The sequence below is a fragment of the Elephantulus edwardii genome, unplaced genomic scaffold (genome assembly GCF_000299155.1).
Source record: "Elephantulus edwardii isolate Elephantulus edwardi_28Jun2011 unplaced genomic scaffold, EleEdw1.0 scaffold00465, whole genome shotgun sequence".
Classification (NCBI taxonomy): domain Eukaryota; kingdom Metazoa; phylum Chordata; class Mammalia; order Macroscelidea; family Macroscelididae; genus Elephantulus; species Elephantulus edwardii.
This window is the reverse complement of record NW_006400215.1, coordinates 388,486-405,940: the sequence shown is the minus strand read 5'-3', so window position 1 is coordinate 405,940 and position 17,455 is coordinate 388,486. Positions and strand designations below refer to the sequence as shown.

General features: G+C 38.4%; 1 protein-coding gene across 1 annotated transcript in view; it reads right to left on the bottom strand.

The window, feature by feature from the left end:
• Positions 1 to 17,455, bottom strand: part of MB21D1 (Mab-21 domain containing 1) — a 68,676-nt gene that overhangs the window by 9,749 nt on the left and 41,472 nt on the right. Inside the window, exon 3 of the mRNA XM_006902883.1 lies at positions 12,834 to 13,076. Coding sequence (XP_006902945.1) covers positions 12,834 to 13,076 — 243 coding nt within the window. The remainder of the gene's footprint in view (positions 1 to 12,833; positions 13,077 to 17,455) is intronic.

Below are 17,455 nucleotides of genomic sequence, written 5' to 3'. Positions count from 1 at the left end.
AGTGGCCAAACTAGTAACCACACGTCTGGCGTCTTGTTAAAATGCACCTTGTAAAACCGCATGTTTATAATGTTATCCTTTATTAATAGCTTACTGATCTGTTTGCGTCAGCTGTTTCTTACAACAGCAAATGTTAGCTTTTTCAAAGTAAATGTCATGTATCTAGCATAGTGACAAGAAGGATAGTATAAAAGGTTCATCTATACTCAGTAAAGTTGGCAGCATCACAATCTCTCTCTGGTGTTGTGTTGTCTGTCCCGCCAAATCCGTTCCCACCTGACATCTTCACCACATCCCTGGGTCGGTGTCGAGACCGTTCACATCCCGGTCTGCGACAGCTGGCGCCCAAACAGGGACTTGAAGGCAGGTGAGCTTTCTTTACTTTCTCTTCTCAGGAACGGATAGGCCCCTGCTAAGGGTGCTGCAGACCCTCCGGTAAAGGATCACTGGTAACAGGGCAGGTAATTCGTAAAATTATAATCAGAAGTATGGGGCACAGTAATTCAAAAAGTAAGCAAATGTTTCTATCTGTCCTGCAGCATATGTTAGCAGAACAAAGTTTAAAAGTATCTGAAAGTACTGCAGGTGAATTTTATGAGTATATGATGAAAGCTGCTCCATAGTTTCCACAGGAGGGGACGCTCTCCTTAGTAGACTGGAAACGCATGGGCAGAGACCTTAAGAGGTATGCAGTAGAGCACGTAGAGGAACCGGTTCCTAGGCAGATGTTTCCTATGTGGTTGCAAATACGTGATGCATTAAGTGATAAGACAGATCTTGAAATGTTGGCTGAGGAGGTTCAATCTTTAAATGAGCAAGAAAGTTGTCCACTTTCTACTTCTGATAAAAAGTACGGTGCTACGACACCTACTGCTCCCATGGAGGGAGTTTATGCAGAAATAGAAAGTAGAAGAGATGATGATTAGAATCTGTTTGATGAAGCTGCCAGATACGAGGAACGCATGCATCCTGAGGATAGGGACCACCATGAGACAAAGTTACGTACTGTACATCTAACTGCTCTCCCTAAAAAAGGGAAAGACCCGGGTGTGTCCTCCAAGCTAAAACGAAATCTGCTTCCCCCTGTAGGGTTCCAAGCCACCGTTCGGGAGGCCCAACAAGCTAGTGACCTCTCATTGGCATGCCCAGTGGTCACAGTTTCAAATTTTGATGATGACGAACCACAGTGGGAACCACTGCCACTGAAGACGCTCAAGGAGCTGCAGACTGCAGTGAAAACCTCGGGCCCTTCAGCCCCTTTCACTTTGCAGCTAGTAGATTTGGTGGCTAGTCAGTGGCTAACACCAAGTGATTGGCACCAGACTGCAAAATCAACCTTAAGTCCCAGAGACTATGTTCTCTGGCGAACAGATTATGAGGAAAGATCTAAAGAATCATTAAAAAAGAACTTATTAGGCAAAAGAGGTAAAAATCCTACCATGGATATGCTTCTGAGCACAGAAGAATATCTTGAGCCCAGTAGCCAGATTCGAATTCCGAAGCAAATCTTAAAAGAAATTACAACCAATGCTGTCTTAGCTTGGAGGGCCATACCCCCTCCAGGAGTAAAAAGTACTACCCTTGCTAGTATTAAACAACAACTAGAAGAGCCCTATCAGACCTTTTATATCTAGGATAGAGGAAGCTGTACATAGGATGATGCCTCCCAGTGAAGGCACTAAGATTCTTATTAAACAGCTAGCCTGGGAAAATGCTAATACTTTATGCCAAGATTTACTCAGACCCATTAAGAAAACAAGCTCTTTGCAAGATTACATGAAGGCATGTATGGATGCCTCACCTGCAGTAGTTCAAAGTCTAGCATATGCCGCCGCCATGCAAGGACAGTCTATGAAACAGATTATCAAAAGAACATATGGAGGAGGAGAAAAACCTCCCACTTGTTTTTCGTGTAGTCAAACAAGCCATATGAAAAATACATGCCCCAATGTGAAAAACAAAGATAAAAAGCCTAAAACTGCCCCGGGGCTTCGTCCCCGGTGCAAAAAAAAGAATTATTGGAAAAATGAATGTAAATCCAAATTCCACAAAGATAGAACAAAACTAACTGAAAATCTGAAACCAAAGACAAAAAACTAAATGAGGGGCTTCCTCTCAGCCCCACACCAAGAGAGGAACTAGAGCCAAAAGTAAGCAGTTTAAATCCTGAAGCTCCTTCATTCACTATTCATACATTACCTAAAACTACTCCTAAGAGTGCAAGACTGGATCTAGCAGCAGCAAACAATGTTATTCTCTCCTCTATAGATAAGGTTGTTCTTGTAGAAACCCAAATTTTAGAAACTTTACCAAAATGTATCGTTGGGCTGATCCTAGGAAAAAGTTCCAACTATAAGTTAAGAATAGAAGTTATCCCAAGAGTAGTTGATGCAGATACTCAAGATACCATCAAAGTAATAGTTAAGGGAGAAAAAGATACAATTATAATTAGAAAGAGACAAAGAATTGCTCAACTTCTGTTACTACCTTTCCTGAATCTACCTAATACCACTTTGATGAAGGAAAGAGAGGGACAGTTAGATCCTCTGAAATAATAGCCTAGACACAAGAAATTTCTGATACTCGCCCCTTTCTGACATTAACACTCAATAAGAAGTCTATTAAAAAGACACTAGAGCAAATAAAACTTGTGTAGCTAGTAAGGACTGGCCCTCATCTTAACCAGTTACTAGAACTGCCTCCTCCCTCATTAGACTGAGATTAGCTTCCAATGTAGCTAAAAGTGCTAGTTTCATCGCCTGAAAAATCAAGTGATAAATCAAGACATATACAGCCATATGTCATACCTTCACTCCCTTTTTCCCTCTGGGGGAGAGATATTATGCAGGATTTAAAAATAAGCCTCACCACAGAACCTTTATTTAATCAGTGTTTTTCTTAGGGGCCATTGTCAGCAACTATTATGCTGATAAAATAATCTAGAAATCAAAAGAGCCTGTATGGCTGAATCAATGGCCCCTATCTAAAGAAAAAATACAGGCCATAGAAGACATTGTGACAAAACAAGTAGAAAAAAGTCATCTAGACGAGTCCTCTAGTCCCTGAAATACTCCAATATTTGTGATTAAAAAGAAGTCAAAGAAATAAAGACTTCTTCAAAATCTTAGAGCTATAAATATAACAATGGAGGACATGAGGGCTTTGCAGCCTAGCCTCCCTACACCTATAGCTGTACCAAAGAATTATCATATAATAGTCATTGATTTACAAGACTACTTTTTTACTATAAAATTGCACCCTGATGATTGTAAAAGATTCGCATTTAGCGTTCCCTCTAGTAACCGTAAGAGACCCTGTAAGAGATACCATTAGAAAGTACTCCCACAAAGCATGAAAAATAGCCCCTCCCTCTGCCAAAAATATGTAGATATGGCTATACATCCCATTAGGATGAAGAACACTGATGCATATATAATCCATTATATAGACAATATCCTCATTGCTCACCCTTCAAGAGATCGAGCAAAGAAGATCTTACAAGATCTAACCATTAGCTTGACTCATTTTAGACTATTAATTGCTCCTGATAAAATTCAAGAAAACAAGCCTATTAAATATTTAAGAAATGTTATTACTAATGAATATGTGTCATCACAGCATTTGCAAATAAAAACAGATAAATTGCAAAATTTGAATAATTTTCAAAAATTGTTAAGAAATATAAATTGAATTCGTCCTTTTTTAAAACTAACTACAAGGGAACTAAGCCCTTTGTTTCAAATATTGCATGGGGATTCGCACCCCAAATCAAAAAGAGAACTTACACCTGAAGCAAAAGAAGCGCTTAAAGTAGTAGAACAGGCCTTACAAAAGGCCTCTCTACATCAGATAGACTATGCTATTCCATGGGATTTTCTTGTCATAAAAACTACTTATACTCCTACTAGCTATTTTTAGCAACAAAATATTATAGAGTGAGTACATTTACCTCACATTCAAACAAAGAATATTTTGCCTTATACCACCTTATGTGCCTTATTGATTGTTAAGAGTAGGAATAAATCCAAGGAGTTATTTAAAAAAGACATGCATAAAATTGTGATTCCTTTCACTAAACAACAGTTTGAATTTCTTTTGCAAGAAAATGAAGATTAAAGAGTGGCATTAACAGGATATGCAAGACAAATTGCATATCACCTCCCGAAAAACCCTGTTTTAGATTTTGTTAAAAAACTCCCCTAATTTTCCCCCTCATTTACTCTACAAACCCTCTACCAAATGCCATTTCTATATTAAGTATGAGTTTAAAATTACCAGAGAGCAAGCCCAGCACATAGTCAAAACATGTTCAGCCTGTCCCCCTAGTAATCATGAACAAAAAATGAGAGTAAATCCCCGCAGTCTAAAACCTAATACCCTTTAGCAAATAGATACTACACACATACCTGAATTTGGAAAACTATGTTATGTTCATGTGTGTATTAACACTTATTCTCATGTTATACATGCTACAGCCCATTCAAAAAAGGCTGTTAAGAATGTTGTTCAACACCCTATTGCTTATTTTACCCTTTTAAGCAAGCCAACTAGAATCAAAACAAATAATGAGCCCGCCTATGTTTCTACAGCCTTTAAACACTTTTGTGAACAATGGAATATTTCTCATGTTACTGGGATACCCTATAATCCTCAGGACAAGCTATAATAAAAAGAGCTCATCAAGAATTGAAACTACAAATGCATAAGTTACAAAAGAAGAACAAGTATTTCTCCCCTCATCATGTATTGACTCATGCCTTATTTTCTCTTAACCACGTTAATACTAATGATAAAAAACAAACTAGAATGTTTAGACATTGAGTTCCACAAGAAGAAAAACCAAAGCCACTAGTCCAATAGAAAAATCTCTTGACAGGACAGTGGCGAAGTCCAGATCCACTAATTACAGCAGGAAGAAGATATGCTTGTGTTTTTCCACAGGATGAAGACTCCCCCATCTAGATCCCTAATCGTCTCATCCAACCTTACAGTCAAAAGGAAACTGAAAAGAAAGCAACGAAAGAAAATAAAACTACTGCAGAAGAAGCTGCGCCATTGCTCGATATCAGCACAGGCCAACATACAATTTCCTACAATAGCTCAACTAAATAATTTCGCCGCAAGAGCAGTTAAAATACTTTCTGAAACTAGCAAGCCTGTTACTGCATTAAATATGTTTTTAGCTTGTTTCATTCTTCTCTCAAGAGTTTCAGTACAAAAAAAATTGTATTAGACTTACATTCCAAAACCCCCACTTTTACATCCAGTTACTTAGCAAGAACGAGCAAGTGTTAAAGTCATAACTAATGCTACAGAAATTTTAGGGGGATCTCCTACGTTTATAATCTCTAAGCACCAATCTTCCGTCATTAACTATAAAAAAAAGTCCAACTCCACCCCCATTTGCTTTAATTTATCTAGCTCCTCAACTTCAAGCTGTTTACCAGCCTCATATCAGATCTTCGTGACCAATACTCCTGAAACTATAGAAAAAAAAAACAACCTAAAGCAAAGAAGTTAGTGTAAAAATTGCAAATAAAAACTTTAGAGTAGTACAATCAAAATAAGACTGAGACAGCCACTAAGCCTTTACCATATACTGATTGTTTAAAAAAATATAAAAACCCAAATTCTCCCTGAATTTATGAAGATCAGTATCCTACTGAACTCACGTGTGAATTTAAAGGAAAAAAAGATACCATTTCAAATTCCTAATACTAATAAACACTTGTGAGATTTTTCAGTCTCTTCTCCTAATTATAATTATATTGCTTATTTTTGCAATGCTACTGAAAAAGATCAGTTTAACAGATACAAACCTGATATAAAAAGTAAAATCACTAAGTTCTTTTCAGCAAGCTACGTTGAACCCGTATAAATTCTTAAGACAGGATTCAACTATTCTTATCTCCACCATAATCTTTTTCACCTAGTAGCAGCCACAGATATAGTTCTATTAAAAAGACCAAAAAATCAGACATCTGAACCTGTGGCTGTTACCACTTGCGTAAGCTATCCTTATAGTCTATTACTTAGTCATAAAAATAATGTATATATAAAAAAAATCTCTGATACGTCTTTCCATGTTTCGTGTGTCTCTTGTATTTTATCAAATTCTATAAATAATGCTATGTCAAAAAATTATACTATTATGCTTTTGATAAAATGTCCACCATATGTGTTGCTACCCATAAATTTACAAAATATAGCATAGTATGATGATGTTAGTTTACAAACAGTCAAGTGTTTAAATGAATTATTGAGAACTAAGCAATTTGTTACTGCATTAATACTTAGTATAACTACTCTTATTACTTTTGTTACTTCTTTTGCTGTTTCCACAGCAGCTTTAGTTAAAAACATACAAACAGCAAAATTTGTAAATGAAATGCATAAGAATATATCTTTAAGTTTAGCCGAACAGCATATGATAGATGTTAAGCTAGAAGCAAAATTAAATGCTCTTAAAGATGTTGTTATATCTTTAAGCCAAGATGTAACTAATCTTAAAACCAGAATGGCCACTAAGTGCCATGCCTCCTTTAAATATATCTGTGTTACTCCCGCAAAGTATAATGCATCCAACACTTAGAATAAAACTAAAGCACATTTGCAAAAAATTTAGAAAGAGAATAATATTACATATGACCTACAAACTTTGCAAGAACAAATATCAAAGATAAGTAAACAGCAAATTAATAATTATAGATTTGAAGATTTAGCCCGAAATTTATATGTGAACATCAAAGCTCTGAATCCTTTAGATTAGTAGCACTATGTAATCATTACTAGTGTTGCCCTGCTTCTTATTATATTTGTTTTCTTAATTTTTCCATTCCTGTTCAAACTACTTTTAAAGTCCTTAGCACAAGCCCAAAGAGATATTAAAAAGTTTCGTCTTAAAAACAAAAAACCGGAAACTGCCACACCTGCCTTGCCAGCTGCACGGTCTATGGCATCAGTGTGACAAGCGATGCCAGGGTCCTCCAGCATGATGAAGGCAAAGGTTGAGCTGAAGCCCGGATATTTGTGGAGACGTCTCACGCAAACTCTAGGACTAAGTCAGGATTATAAAGTGTTCTGGAGAATGGAGTCTATTATGTTTAGTTACTTTCTCCATCTGTTTTGCTTTTCTTCCTCAAGTGTTCCTGCAATTCCAGAAAGTCCTGAAAAGTCAGAGAGCACTGTGAGTAATCATTACTTAGAAGAAAGGCTGGATGTTCCTGGAAATGGGGGGCAACTAAATCTAGTTGAAAGAATTCAGAGCATTGAATACTTCATTGAAAATATATTAAGAAATATTTCTGTAAATGAATCAGATAACACACCCTTTGCTATGCTTGTACGTCATCTAGATAATGATTCTAATGTGCCTTTGTATAAAGCTTTGGATTAGTTAAAGAATAAAACGAGCTAGGCCTCCATGGTGTACATTAAACCCTACTGAAAAAGCTAAAGTATTAGCTAGAGTTTCCAAAGCAATAGAGCATTATAAAAAGTCATATTATTGCCATGTTCATTATATAGCAACCGCCTGTCAGACTTTACAAAAAGTGAAAGAAACTTTTGAGAAGTGGCCAAACTAGTAACCACACGTCTGGCGTCTTGTTAAAATGCACCTTGTAAAACCGCATGTTTATAATGTTATCCTTTATTAATAGCTTACTAATCTGTTTGCGTCAGCTGTTTCTTACAACAGCAAATGTTAGCTTTTTCAAAGTAAATGTCATGTATCTAGCATAATGACAAGAAAGATTGTATAAAAAGTTCATCTATACTCAGTAAAGTTAGCAGCATCACAATCTCTCTCTAGTGTTGTGTTGTCTGTCCCGCCAAATCCGTTCCCACCTGACATCTTCACCACATCCCTGAGTCAGTGTCGAGACCGTTCACATCCCGGTCTGCGACATACAACCTCTGTGGTGAAAACTCTAAAGCTTCACTGAGAAACCACAGAGGATACCTAAACTGACAGAGATAGATGCAAATCAAAACAACTATGACGTATCATCTCACCCCAGTAAAAATAGCAAAATTTAGCAGAACAGCAAACAACAAATCCTGGCGAGGTGTGGAGAAACTGGAACCCTTATTCATTGGAGTGTAAAATGGTGCAACCACTGTGGAAGGTGGTATGGTGCTCTCTCAGAAAGTTAGAAATAGAAATACCATTTGACCCAGAAATTCCACTACTGGGAACATACCCTAAAGAAACCAGAACTGCCACCTAAGTAGATAAATGCTCACTCATGTTTATTGCTGTTTTGTTCACAATAGCAAAGAGTTGGAAACAACCCAAGTGCCCATAAAAAAAACGAATGGATAGAGAAGCTGTGGTATATTCAATACTATGCTGCTTTGAAAAACAAAGAACTCATGAAATATTATACAAAATGGGTGACCCTGGAGGATATGCTGAGTGAAATGTCTCAGTCACAAAAGGACAAATACTGCATGGTGCCACTCTTGTAAAGTGGGACTGACATCGGAGTTGGAGGGAATCTAAGAGGGGATAAATAATGTATACTGCATTGAAACAGATCAGGGAGAGAACTGTTTAGGAGGAATGTATAATTCAGTATTATTGTCATGACAAGAATCCAGAATGAAAGCTGTATAGTGGAGTGGACTGGGGTGTGTGGTGGGGAATTGTATAACACTAATTTGTTTGTTTGTTTTTGCTTTTCAAAAAGAAAAGGAAACTAGGGGGAAGGGTGGGCAGGGAGGAAAGTGTGCAACAATGAATGACTGGAAATCGAAGTTTCTGTTAACTTTCATTAAAATAAATTTTTAAAAAACCCAACAAACTTATATGAAAACATAAAGACATAAGAAATATTTTAAAAACACTTAAAGAAGAAAAATTGTGGGAGAGCATGCCTTTCCTGGTATCAAGGCTTATTTTAAGATGCATTATATAAGACAATATGGTAAAGATGAATAGAGAGATTAGTAGGGACAGAATTAGGAATGTAGGAATAGCCAAAAAATATATGAACAATGAGAAAAGCAGCACTAAGAGCGGTGACAAAGTATTAGATTTTTCAATAAATGACGCTGGACCATAAAGATTTAGCCCCTATTCTAGACAATATATAAAACTCCATTCCAGACGGCTTATTTGGTAATGGTATATCTTTGTGACCTCAAACTAGACAGGAATTTCTAGAAAGGGCACTTGTAATTAAGATAAAAATCAATCCCAGTTGGATTACAAGTTGAAATGTGACAGGTAAAATAAACAAGTTCCTATCAGATAAGCATAGGAGAACATCTGTCATAACCTAGGAGTGTGGAAACAAATTTTAAATGAGAAAGTAAAAGCACTAAACTAAAAAGAAAATATTTGTGTATTACACAGTACACATATAACTAACTAGCACAGGATCAAATCTAGCCCCATAGCCTAAATTTAACTCTCCACCCATTCCGTAAATTAAGTTATAAACACACAGTCACATTCATGTACATATTGTCTAGTGCTGCAAGGGCAGAGTTAAGTAGTGAAGTAGTTGCTAGAGAGATCTATGAACTGCAAGCTCTGTCTGATGTGAGCCTTCACGGAAAAAAGTTGCCAACCCCTAAAAGAAGGGTTTGAAAGTACAGAGTTCAAGATTTTTTTAAAAGGCTGTAGCCTAACTGGCAAAGAGACTGGTTTAAGGACAGGATTTTTAAAAAGTAGTGTGCCTTTGGGCTTAAGGCCGCCTCCTGGTTCAAACCCTAGGCCCAGGCTGGCTAGCCTCACTCCAGGGACAGAGCAAACCTGCACGTCAAACACATTCCCAGAAAAGCAGTCCACTCCAAAAGTTTGCCACGATTTCCTGCACTCCCACCACCACCAGGTTCAAATTGTCTTCCTGTCAAACATTCTTCTAGGTGGTATAGCACTGGTCTGTGCGTTGCTGTACAGAGGTAACTCGTGGTTGTTGTGATGCTGAAGCCTGTGACAGTGATGTGCCAATCATGGTAATGGGCACCCATGGTGGACAGTGTTGGCTGGAGCTTCCCGACTAAATCAAGCCTGGAAGCAGGAGCGGCAACCACTTCCAAAATGGCTTGCCTCTGGAAACCCTATGTACGAACAGTGCTCAGACTGTTCGTTCATAGGGTCGCTATGAGTCGTCTACGACTCGACGACATTAAACAACAAAACAACAGTGTGGCGATGCTAGAGTTCTAGTGGTGTAGTGGTGTGTTTAACTGCAAAGCTATATAAGTGGCTGCTTGGCCCCTTGGAGGGACAGGCGGTCTCCTCCCACTACGATTTACAACCTCAGAAGCCCAATGAGGATTGCTCTGAGTGGGAATCAAGACCACTGTGGTGAGCTGTTTCGAATACTGCAATAGAATAACAATGAAAAAAGAAAATTAGACATGCTCCACAGAATATGAGTGAGGAGAAACTCTAAACCATTGAGATTTGTGAACCTGAAGAAAAAAAATGTGTGAACGAAGAAAAGTTTTTAGTATTCTGACTCAAACCCAGAAGTAATAACTTTATCAGAATAACTTGGAATGGCAAAGAACACTATAAGTAAATGAAAAAGAAAATAAAAAATTTTTAAATATTGCAACTTATCTTACAAAAAGAGAACTGATATGTATAGTTTATCAACAACTTCAAATAGCTAAGAAAAAAATAGCTCTATAAAGAATGGACAAGAAATACGAATGTTGTGTTCATAGAAAAAGAAGCATAAATGACTCTTAAACATATGAAAATGCTCAAGCCCATTCATATTTGTTATTGTTGTTATGTGCCCTCAAGTCACCTGTGTGTGACTCACAGCAATCAGGAAATCAAAAGACGAATTGCGTTGGGAAAATTTGCTGTCAGGGACCACTCCAGCATACTGAAAAGCAACAATGTCAGTCTGGAGACTAAGGTGCACCTAATCCAGGCCATGGTCTTTGCAATTACTTGTTATGTATCAGAGAGCTGGACAATGATTAAGGATGACAGAACAAGAATTGATGCCTTCTAACTGTGGTGCTAGAGAAGTCTTGAACATACTTATGGACCACCAAGAAAACAAATATGTCTGTCTTGGAGGGGGTGAAAACAAGTTTCTCCATGGAGGCAAGGATTTTGAAGCTCCATCTCACATACTTTCAGGCACATGGCCACGAGAGACCAGTCTGTGGAGAAGGACATCATGTTCAGAAGGGTGGAGGGACAGCACAGGAAAGGAAGACCCGTGACGGGATGGATTGATTCTGGGGTAATGGGGGTTGTTGTGTTGGAATTAGTGAGACTGGCTCAGGACAGGGAAGGGTTCAGAGCTGCTGTACATAGGGTCACTATGGGTCGCAGGTGACTCAATGGCACAACAATGTGTGCAGAGTGAACTACTTCAGAGTTTTCAGAATTGTAGATCACCTTTCAGAAGCAGATAACCAGGTCAGGCTTCTGATATACTTCTCGGTAGGTTCAATCCTCCAACCTTTCAGCTGATTATGGTTTCTCCACAATGCATAGCTATCAGAACACCTACCCTACAATATTTTAAATTGCAATTGCCAGCACTGACACAGACCAAAAGGAATTCTCACTGCTGGTGAGAATGCAGAATGGCACAGCCACTCTGGAACGACACTTTGGCAGTTTCTAAAAAAATCAGTCTTATTATATGACATGAGGAGTGAGTTCAAAGAACCAGTCTTTCACTTTGCTGAGTTCTTAACCACTGTGCCATCAAGGCTCCTCACCCATTGTACAGATGAGAAAATAAGTACAGGAAGGCTTAGTAACTACTCCAAAGTTCTACGGTGAGTAGAAGATGCTTCAGAGTTCAGATTCAAGGCAGTTAAGGCCAGTGCTTCTTTCCATTATTAAAAGATAGACATCCAAAAAATGTGATTGTTAACCTGCTCCTTAAAAAGCCGAGACTACTTCTGTGGCCACTTTCGGCAGTTGTGCAGAAGGTTTGTTAAACAGGTCTCTAACTTGTGTGCACTGCTGCTGTCTACTGCATAGCAGAAACATCCTCATCTGTGCTTCCTTAGCAAGTTGAGATGTCAACTGAGAGATTATTTGATGTTGTTCAAAAGGCCATTTATGGATTAGGACTTGAGCCTATAAAATCTTGGGAAAGTCTCTGGTCGTTTCTTCACGCTGAGGAAACCATCAGCCTTCTCACATTTAGGATGTTGGCTTCAAGTCTGTGGCTCTAGAGTCTTTGCCTGTTGAGAGTCTTGTCTCTTGTCACCATCATTACAACCACAACAAAACCCATAAAGCATAAGTGAACTTTTTGAGTCAAGATTTTTGCAAACAGATCTTTCTCCAGAGAAGGTGTTCAGCACATTAGCAGCAAAGTGCATTAGTAATTTTGCACTCTCATGTTTTATTTTGTAAATATTATCTGATTTTTGGAGCTTGAGCACACAGAATGTAAATATAGTTCTTCTATTTGTACTAATTCTGGTTCTTTGCTATACAGCCTTAGGTGTGCAATGCAGACAATATCTAACTTTGTATGGTAACATTGCATCACAGAACTATTAGTGAGCGAGGTAAAAACAGTAAAGGTACAATGAGAGCAAAGGTAAAAAAAGATAAATACTTACATGTGGGCTAGTAAACATTTTAAAGTTGAGTATTTGGTATTAGTACAATCAAGGCTTTTTCAGTTCTGTCTCTCACAAAACTCCCACCTTAAACCTTGTTTAGCCAGCTGCCTTACAAAATGTCATCAGCATCAGCTGGCTGTTCATATTACACTGCTTCAATAATAACTATTTCTTCATCAACACCTCTTACATATAGAGATAGGGATACAGATAAAGATAAAGATATAAATATCTTTAATTAGTCATCACATTCAAAATACCTTGGAAACTTCGTCCATCCTTTGCATGCTTGGGTATTAGGTAATAAGGTTGTCGTCTTAGCTTGGTCCTAACTTTCGCTCCAAGCCAGTTATTGATGGCCAGGCCTTCCTGGGTGCTCACAGGCCAGCTGCTCTTTGATTCCAAAGCCAGGATTATGTCCACAGATATTTCTTTAGGTTTTCTAATAAGAAGTGTTACAGCAGGGCTCCCTCTCTTCTTCCTCTCCACAACTATATCTGTATCTGTTGAAATGTATAAAACGGAAAAGGGGTTAAATGGATACATTTTTTTTAAATCTAGAGAAAAACAACATAACAGGAAGTCAACATATTATTAAATGTAAGGTGACAGTAAGTTCTAAAATAGAAATTGACTGTATTGATATTTACCATGGAGTTGTTGTTGTTGTTAGATACCATTGAATTTACTACGACCATGGAGAGGCATTAAAATTTCTCTTTGTATACCTTTTCAATCTATATGCAGAACAGATCATGCAGCAGGCTGCGCTCTATGAGGAGAAATGGGGCATCAGGATTGGAGGAAGACTTATCAACAATCTGTTGTGCAGATGACACAACCCTGCTTGCTGAAACTGAGGAGGACCTGAAGTACTTGCTACAGAAGGTCAAGGACTGCAGCCTTCAATATAGATTGAAGCTGAATATCAAGAAAACAAAGATTCTCACCACTGGGCCAATTGGCAGCATCATGATAGATGGTGAAGAGATTGAGATTGTTAACAGTTTCCGTTTGCTTAGCTCCACAATCAAAACTCTTGGTACCAGCAGCCAGGAAATCAAAAGATGAACTGCATTGGGAAAGTCTGCTGTCACGGATATCTCCAGAGTACTGAAGAGCAACAATGTTAGTCTGGAGACTAAGGTGTTCCTGATTCAGGCCACAACTACTTGCTATGCACCAGAAATCTGGATGATAAAAGGAGAATTGATGCCTTTGAGCTGTGGCGCAGGAGAAGAGTATTGAATATTCCGTGAACTGCTAAGAGAACAAACAGGTTTGTCCTACAGGGGATGAAACCAAGCTGTTTCTTTAAAAAAAATTAATTTATTTTAATGAAAGTTTACAGAGACTTTGGATTTCCCTTCATACATTTTGCACTTTCTCCCTGCCCACCCCTTCCCCCAGTTCCCGCTTCCCATTGAAAACAACAAAAAAATTCCTTCATTGTTATACAATCCCTCCAATGAAGTCCACTCCACTATGCAGCCTTCATTCTGGACTCCTGTCATGACAATATACCTAATCATATATCCCTTTTAAACAGTTCTCTCCCTCATCTGTTTTAATGCAGTATGCATTATTTATCCCATCTTTTTTAGTCTCCCCACAACCCTGATGTCAGTGCCGTTTTACAACAATGGCACTATGCAGTATTTGTCCTTTTGTGACTGAGATAATTCACTCAGCATAATGTCCTCCAGGGTCACCCATTTTGTATACTATTTCATGAGTTCCTTGTTTTTCAATGCAGCATAGTATTCCATTGTGTGAATATACCAGAGCTTCTTTATCCATTCGTTTGTTGATGGGCTCTTTGGGTTGTTTCCAAATCTTTGCTATTGTGAACAAAGCTGTGTTAAACATGGGTGTGCATATATCTGCTTGGGTGGCGGTTATGGTTTCTTTGGCGTATATTCCCAGTAGTGTAATTTCTGGATCAAATGGTCTTTCTATCTGCAACTTTTTGAGAAAGTGCCATACTGCCTTCTATAGTTGTAACATTTTACACTCCCACCAATAGTGAATAAGGATTCCAGTTTCTCCACAACTTCGCCAGCATTTGATGTTTGCTGCTCTGTTAAATTTTGCTATTCGTATTGGGGTGAGATGATATCTCATAGTTGTTTTTATTTACATCTCTCTTAGAGCTAGGGATTTTGACTATTTCTTCATGTGTTTGTTTGACATCTGAATGTCTTCTTTGGTAAAGTGTCTGTTCATATCCTGTGCCCATTTTGCATTTGGGTTGTTTACATTTATCTTGTTGTGGTGTCAGACTCATTCTTGTATGGTTACCATGAGGGGAAAAAGAGAAAGGAGATAGAAAATTAATGTTGTTGTAGTGGTGGTAGGTGGTGTATTCCTCATAGTGACCCTATGAACAACAGATCTGAACTTTTTCCTGTCTTATGCCATCTTCGTCACCTCTGATACACTTGAGCACACTGGCACAATCTCTATGGCAATCTGTCTCATCGAGGATCTTTTTCTCTTTCACTGATCCTCCGCCTTTCAAATTATACTGATAGTATGTCAGATGAAGCTTTGCCATTTTTGCCTACAAGGATCATTCTGGTTGTACCCTCTCCAAGGCATATCTGTTTATTATTTTGGCAGTTAATGGGTTATTCAGTACTCTTCTCCAACACCAGCACTCAAAGGCATCAATTCTTCTTCTGTTATCCTTATTCATTGTCCAGCTTCAGACGCTTAGCAAGTGACTAAAAAACCATGTCCTGAATCAGGCACACCTTAGTCTTCAAACTGAAGTAATTGTTCTTCAGTAATTGGGAAAGGTCCCTGATAGCAGTCTTCCCCAATGCATGTCTTCTGATTTCCTGGTACAAAGTGTGTTGATTGTGGATCCAAGTAAGAGGAAATCTTACTGGCAACTTCAATCTTTTCTCCATCTATCATGATGTGGACTATCAATCTAATAATGATTATTTTTATTTTCTTAATGTTGAAATGCAATCTATACTGAAGCTGTAGTCTTTAATCTTCTGCAGTAAGCATTTCAAGTTCTCTTTTTCAGCAAGCAAGGTTGTGTCATTTGCATAATCCAGGTTGTTGATTGATTAGTCTTCCTCCAATCCTGATCCCACATTCTTCTTCATAGAATCCAGTTTCTCAAGTGATTTTTTTCATCATACAAATTTAATAGGCATGGGAAAGGATACAATCCTGATGCACACCTTTCCTAATTTTTAATCATGCTGTGTTCTGTTGCTTCATTCAGACAACAGCTTCTTGGTCTAGGTATAAGTTTCATATGAGCTTGATTAAGTGTTCTGAGATTCCCATTCTTCTCAATATTAGCCATAACTTGTTATGATCCACTTGGTTAAATGTCTTTGCATAGTCAATAAAGCACATATTGACATTCTTCTGGTATTCTCTGCTCTCAGTACACTATCTAAGATCAGGAATGATATCCCTGGTCCCAAAACCTCTTTAATTCCACCTTGAATTTTTGTCAGTTCTTTGTTTATGTACTGTTCTAGTCACTTTTTTTATGATCACATGATTTGGCTTGTATGTGATATTAATGATATCATTAGATAATTTCTACATTCTGTTGGATTGCCTTTCTTGTGAACGAGAGCTAATTGATATCTCTTCAGTCAGTTGCCCAGGCAGCTGTCCTCCAAATTTCCTGGCATAAACTGTTGAGCATGGCTGCCTCTGTTACCTGAAACATGTCAATTATTAGTCCATCAATTCCTGGATCCTGGATCTTCTTTTTTCCCCCACCTTCATGGCAGCTTGAACTTTTTTTGTTACCATTGGCAGACACTTAATAAGATAGGTGAAGGGGAAGGCAGTACAGAATAAATGGCTATTCAAACACTGTTGGTATTGTAATTAGTGTTACCAAACTAAACGCATAATGATTAAAAAACAATATTCTTTGTAAGCTTTCAAATACATTTTTTTCTTTTTTAATTATGTGTGTGTGTGTACCATCAAATCGGATCTGACTGCTACAGGAGGAGATTGCCCCTGCTTCTCCAGCAGAGCATCTGGTGGATTCGTACCTCTGGGTTTGCAGTGCAACTTCTGGCCACTCGGCCACCAGAGCTCCCTTCAAATACACTTTTTTAAAGGAAAGGAAAACGCAGTGTAGGAGACTGAATATATGAACACAATGTAAATGAAGGAATGTGTGAAATACGGTGCATATAAACAAAACACAGTGTATATGAATTTCTAAGCAAGCCAGTCAGTCTGGAGACTAAGATGGACCTGATCCAGGCCATAGTCTTCACAATCACGTGCTATGCGTCAGAAAGCTAGACAATGATTAGGGATGATAAAGAACTGATGCCTTGGAACTGTGGTGTTGGAGAAAACTGTTGAATAGACTGCCAGTAGAACAAACAGTTCGTCCTAGAGAGGGCGAAACCAGGTTGCTCCTTGAAGGCAAAGATTCTGAGTCTTTGACATACTTTGAGCATGCTACAAGGCAAGACCAGTCCTTGGAAAGGAACATCATGCTTGCAAGGGTGGAGGGACAGAGAAAGAGAGGGAGACTATCGATGAGATGGATTGATTCAGTGACTGGGGTAATGAGAGTGGATGGGTCAAGAGACAGTAAAGTTGGCACAGGATAGAGCAGGTTTTAGGGCTGTTGTACATAGGGTTGCTATGAGTTGCAAGTGACTCGACGCACATAGCAACAAAGCAAAGCAGTATAAAATGTTGTTGTTGTTGTTATTTGCCGTCGAGTCGTTTGCGACTCATAGCGACCCTATGTACAACAGCCCTAAACCCTGCTCTATTCTGTGCCAATCTCATTGCCTCTGACACACCCATCCCAATTACCCCAGTCGCTGAATCAATCCACCTCATAGAGGGTCTTCCCCTCCTGCGCTGT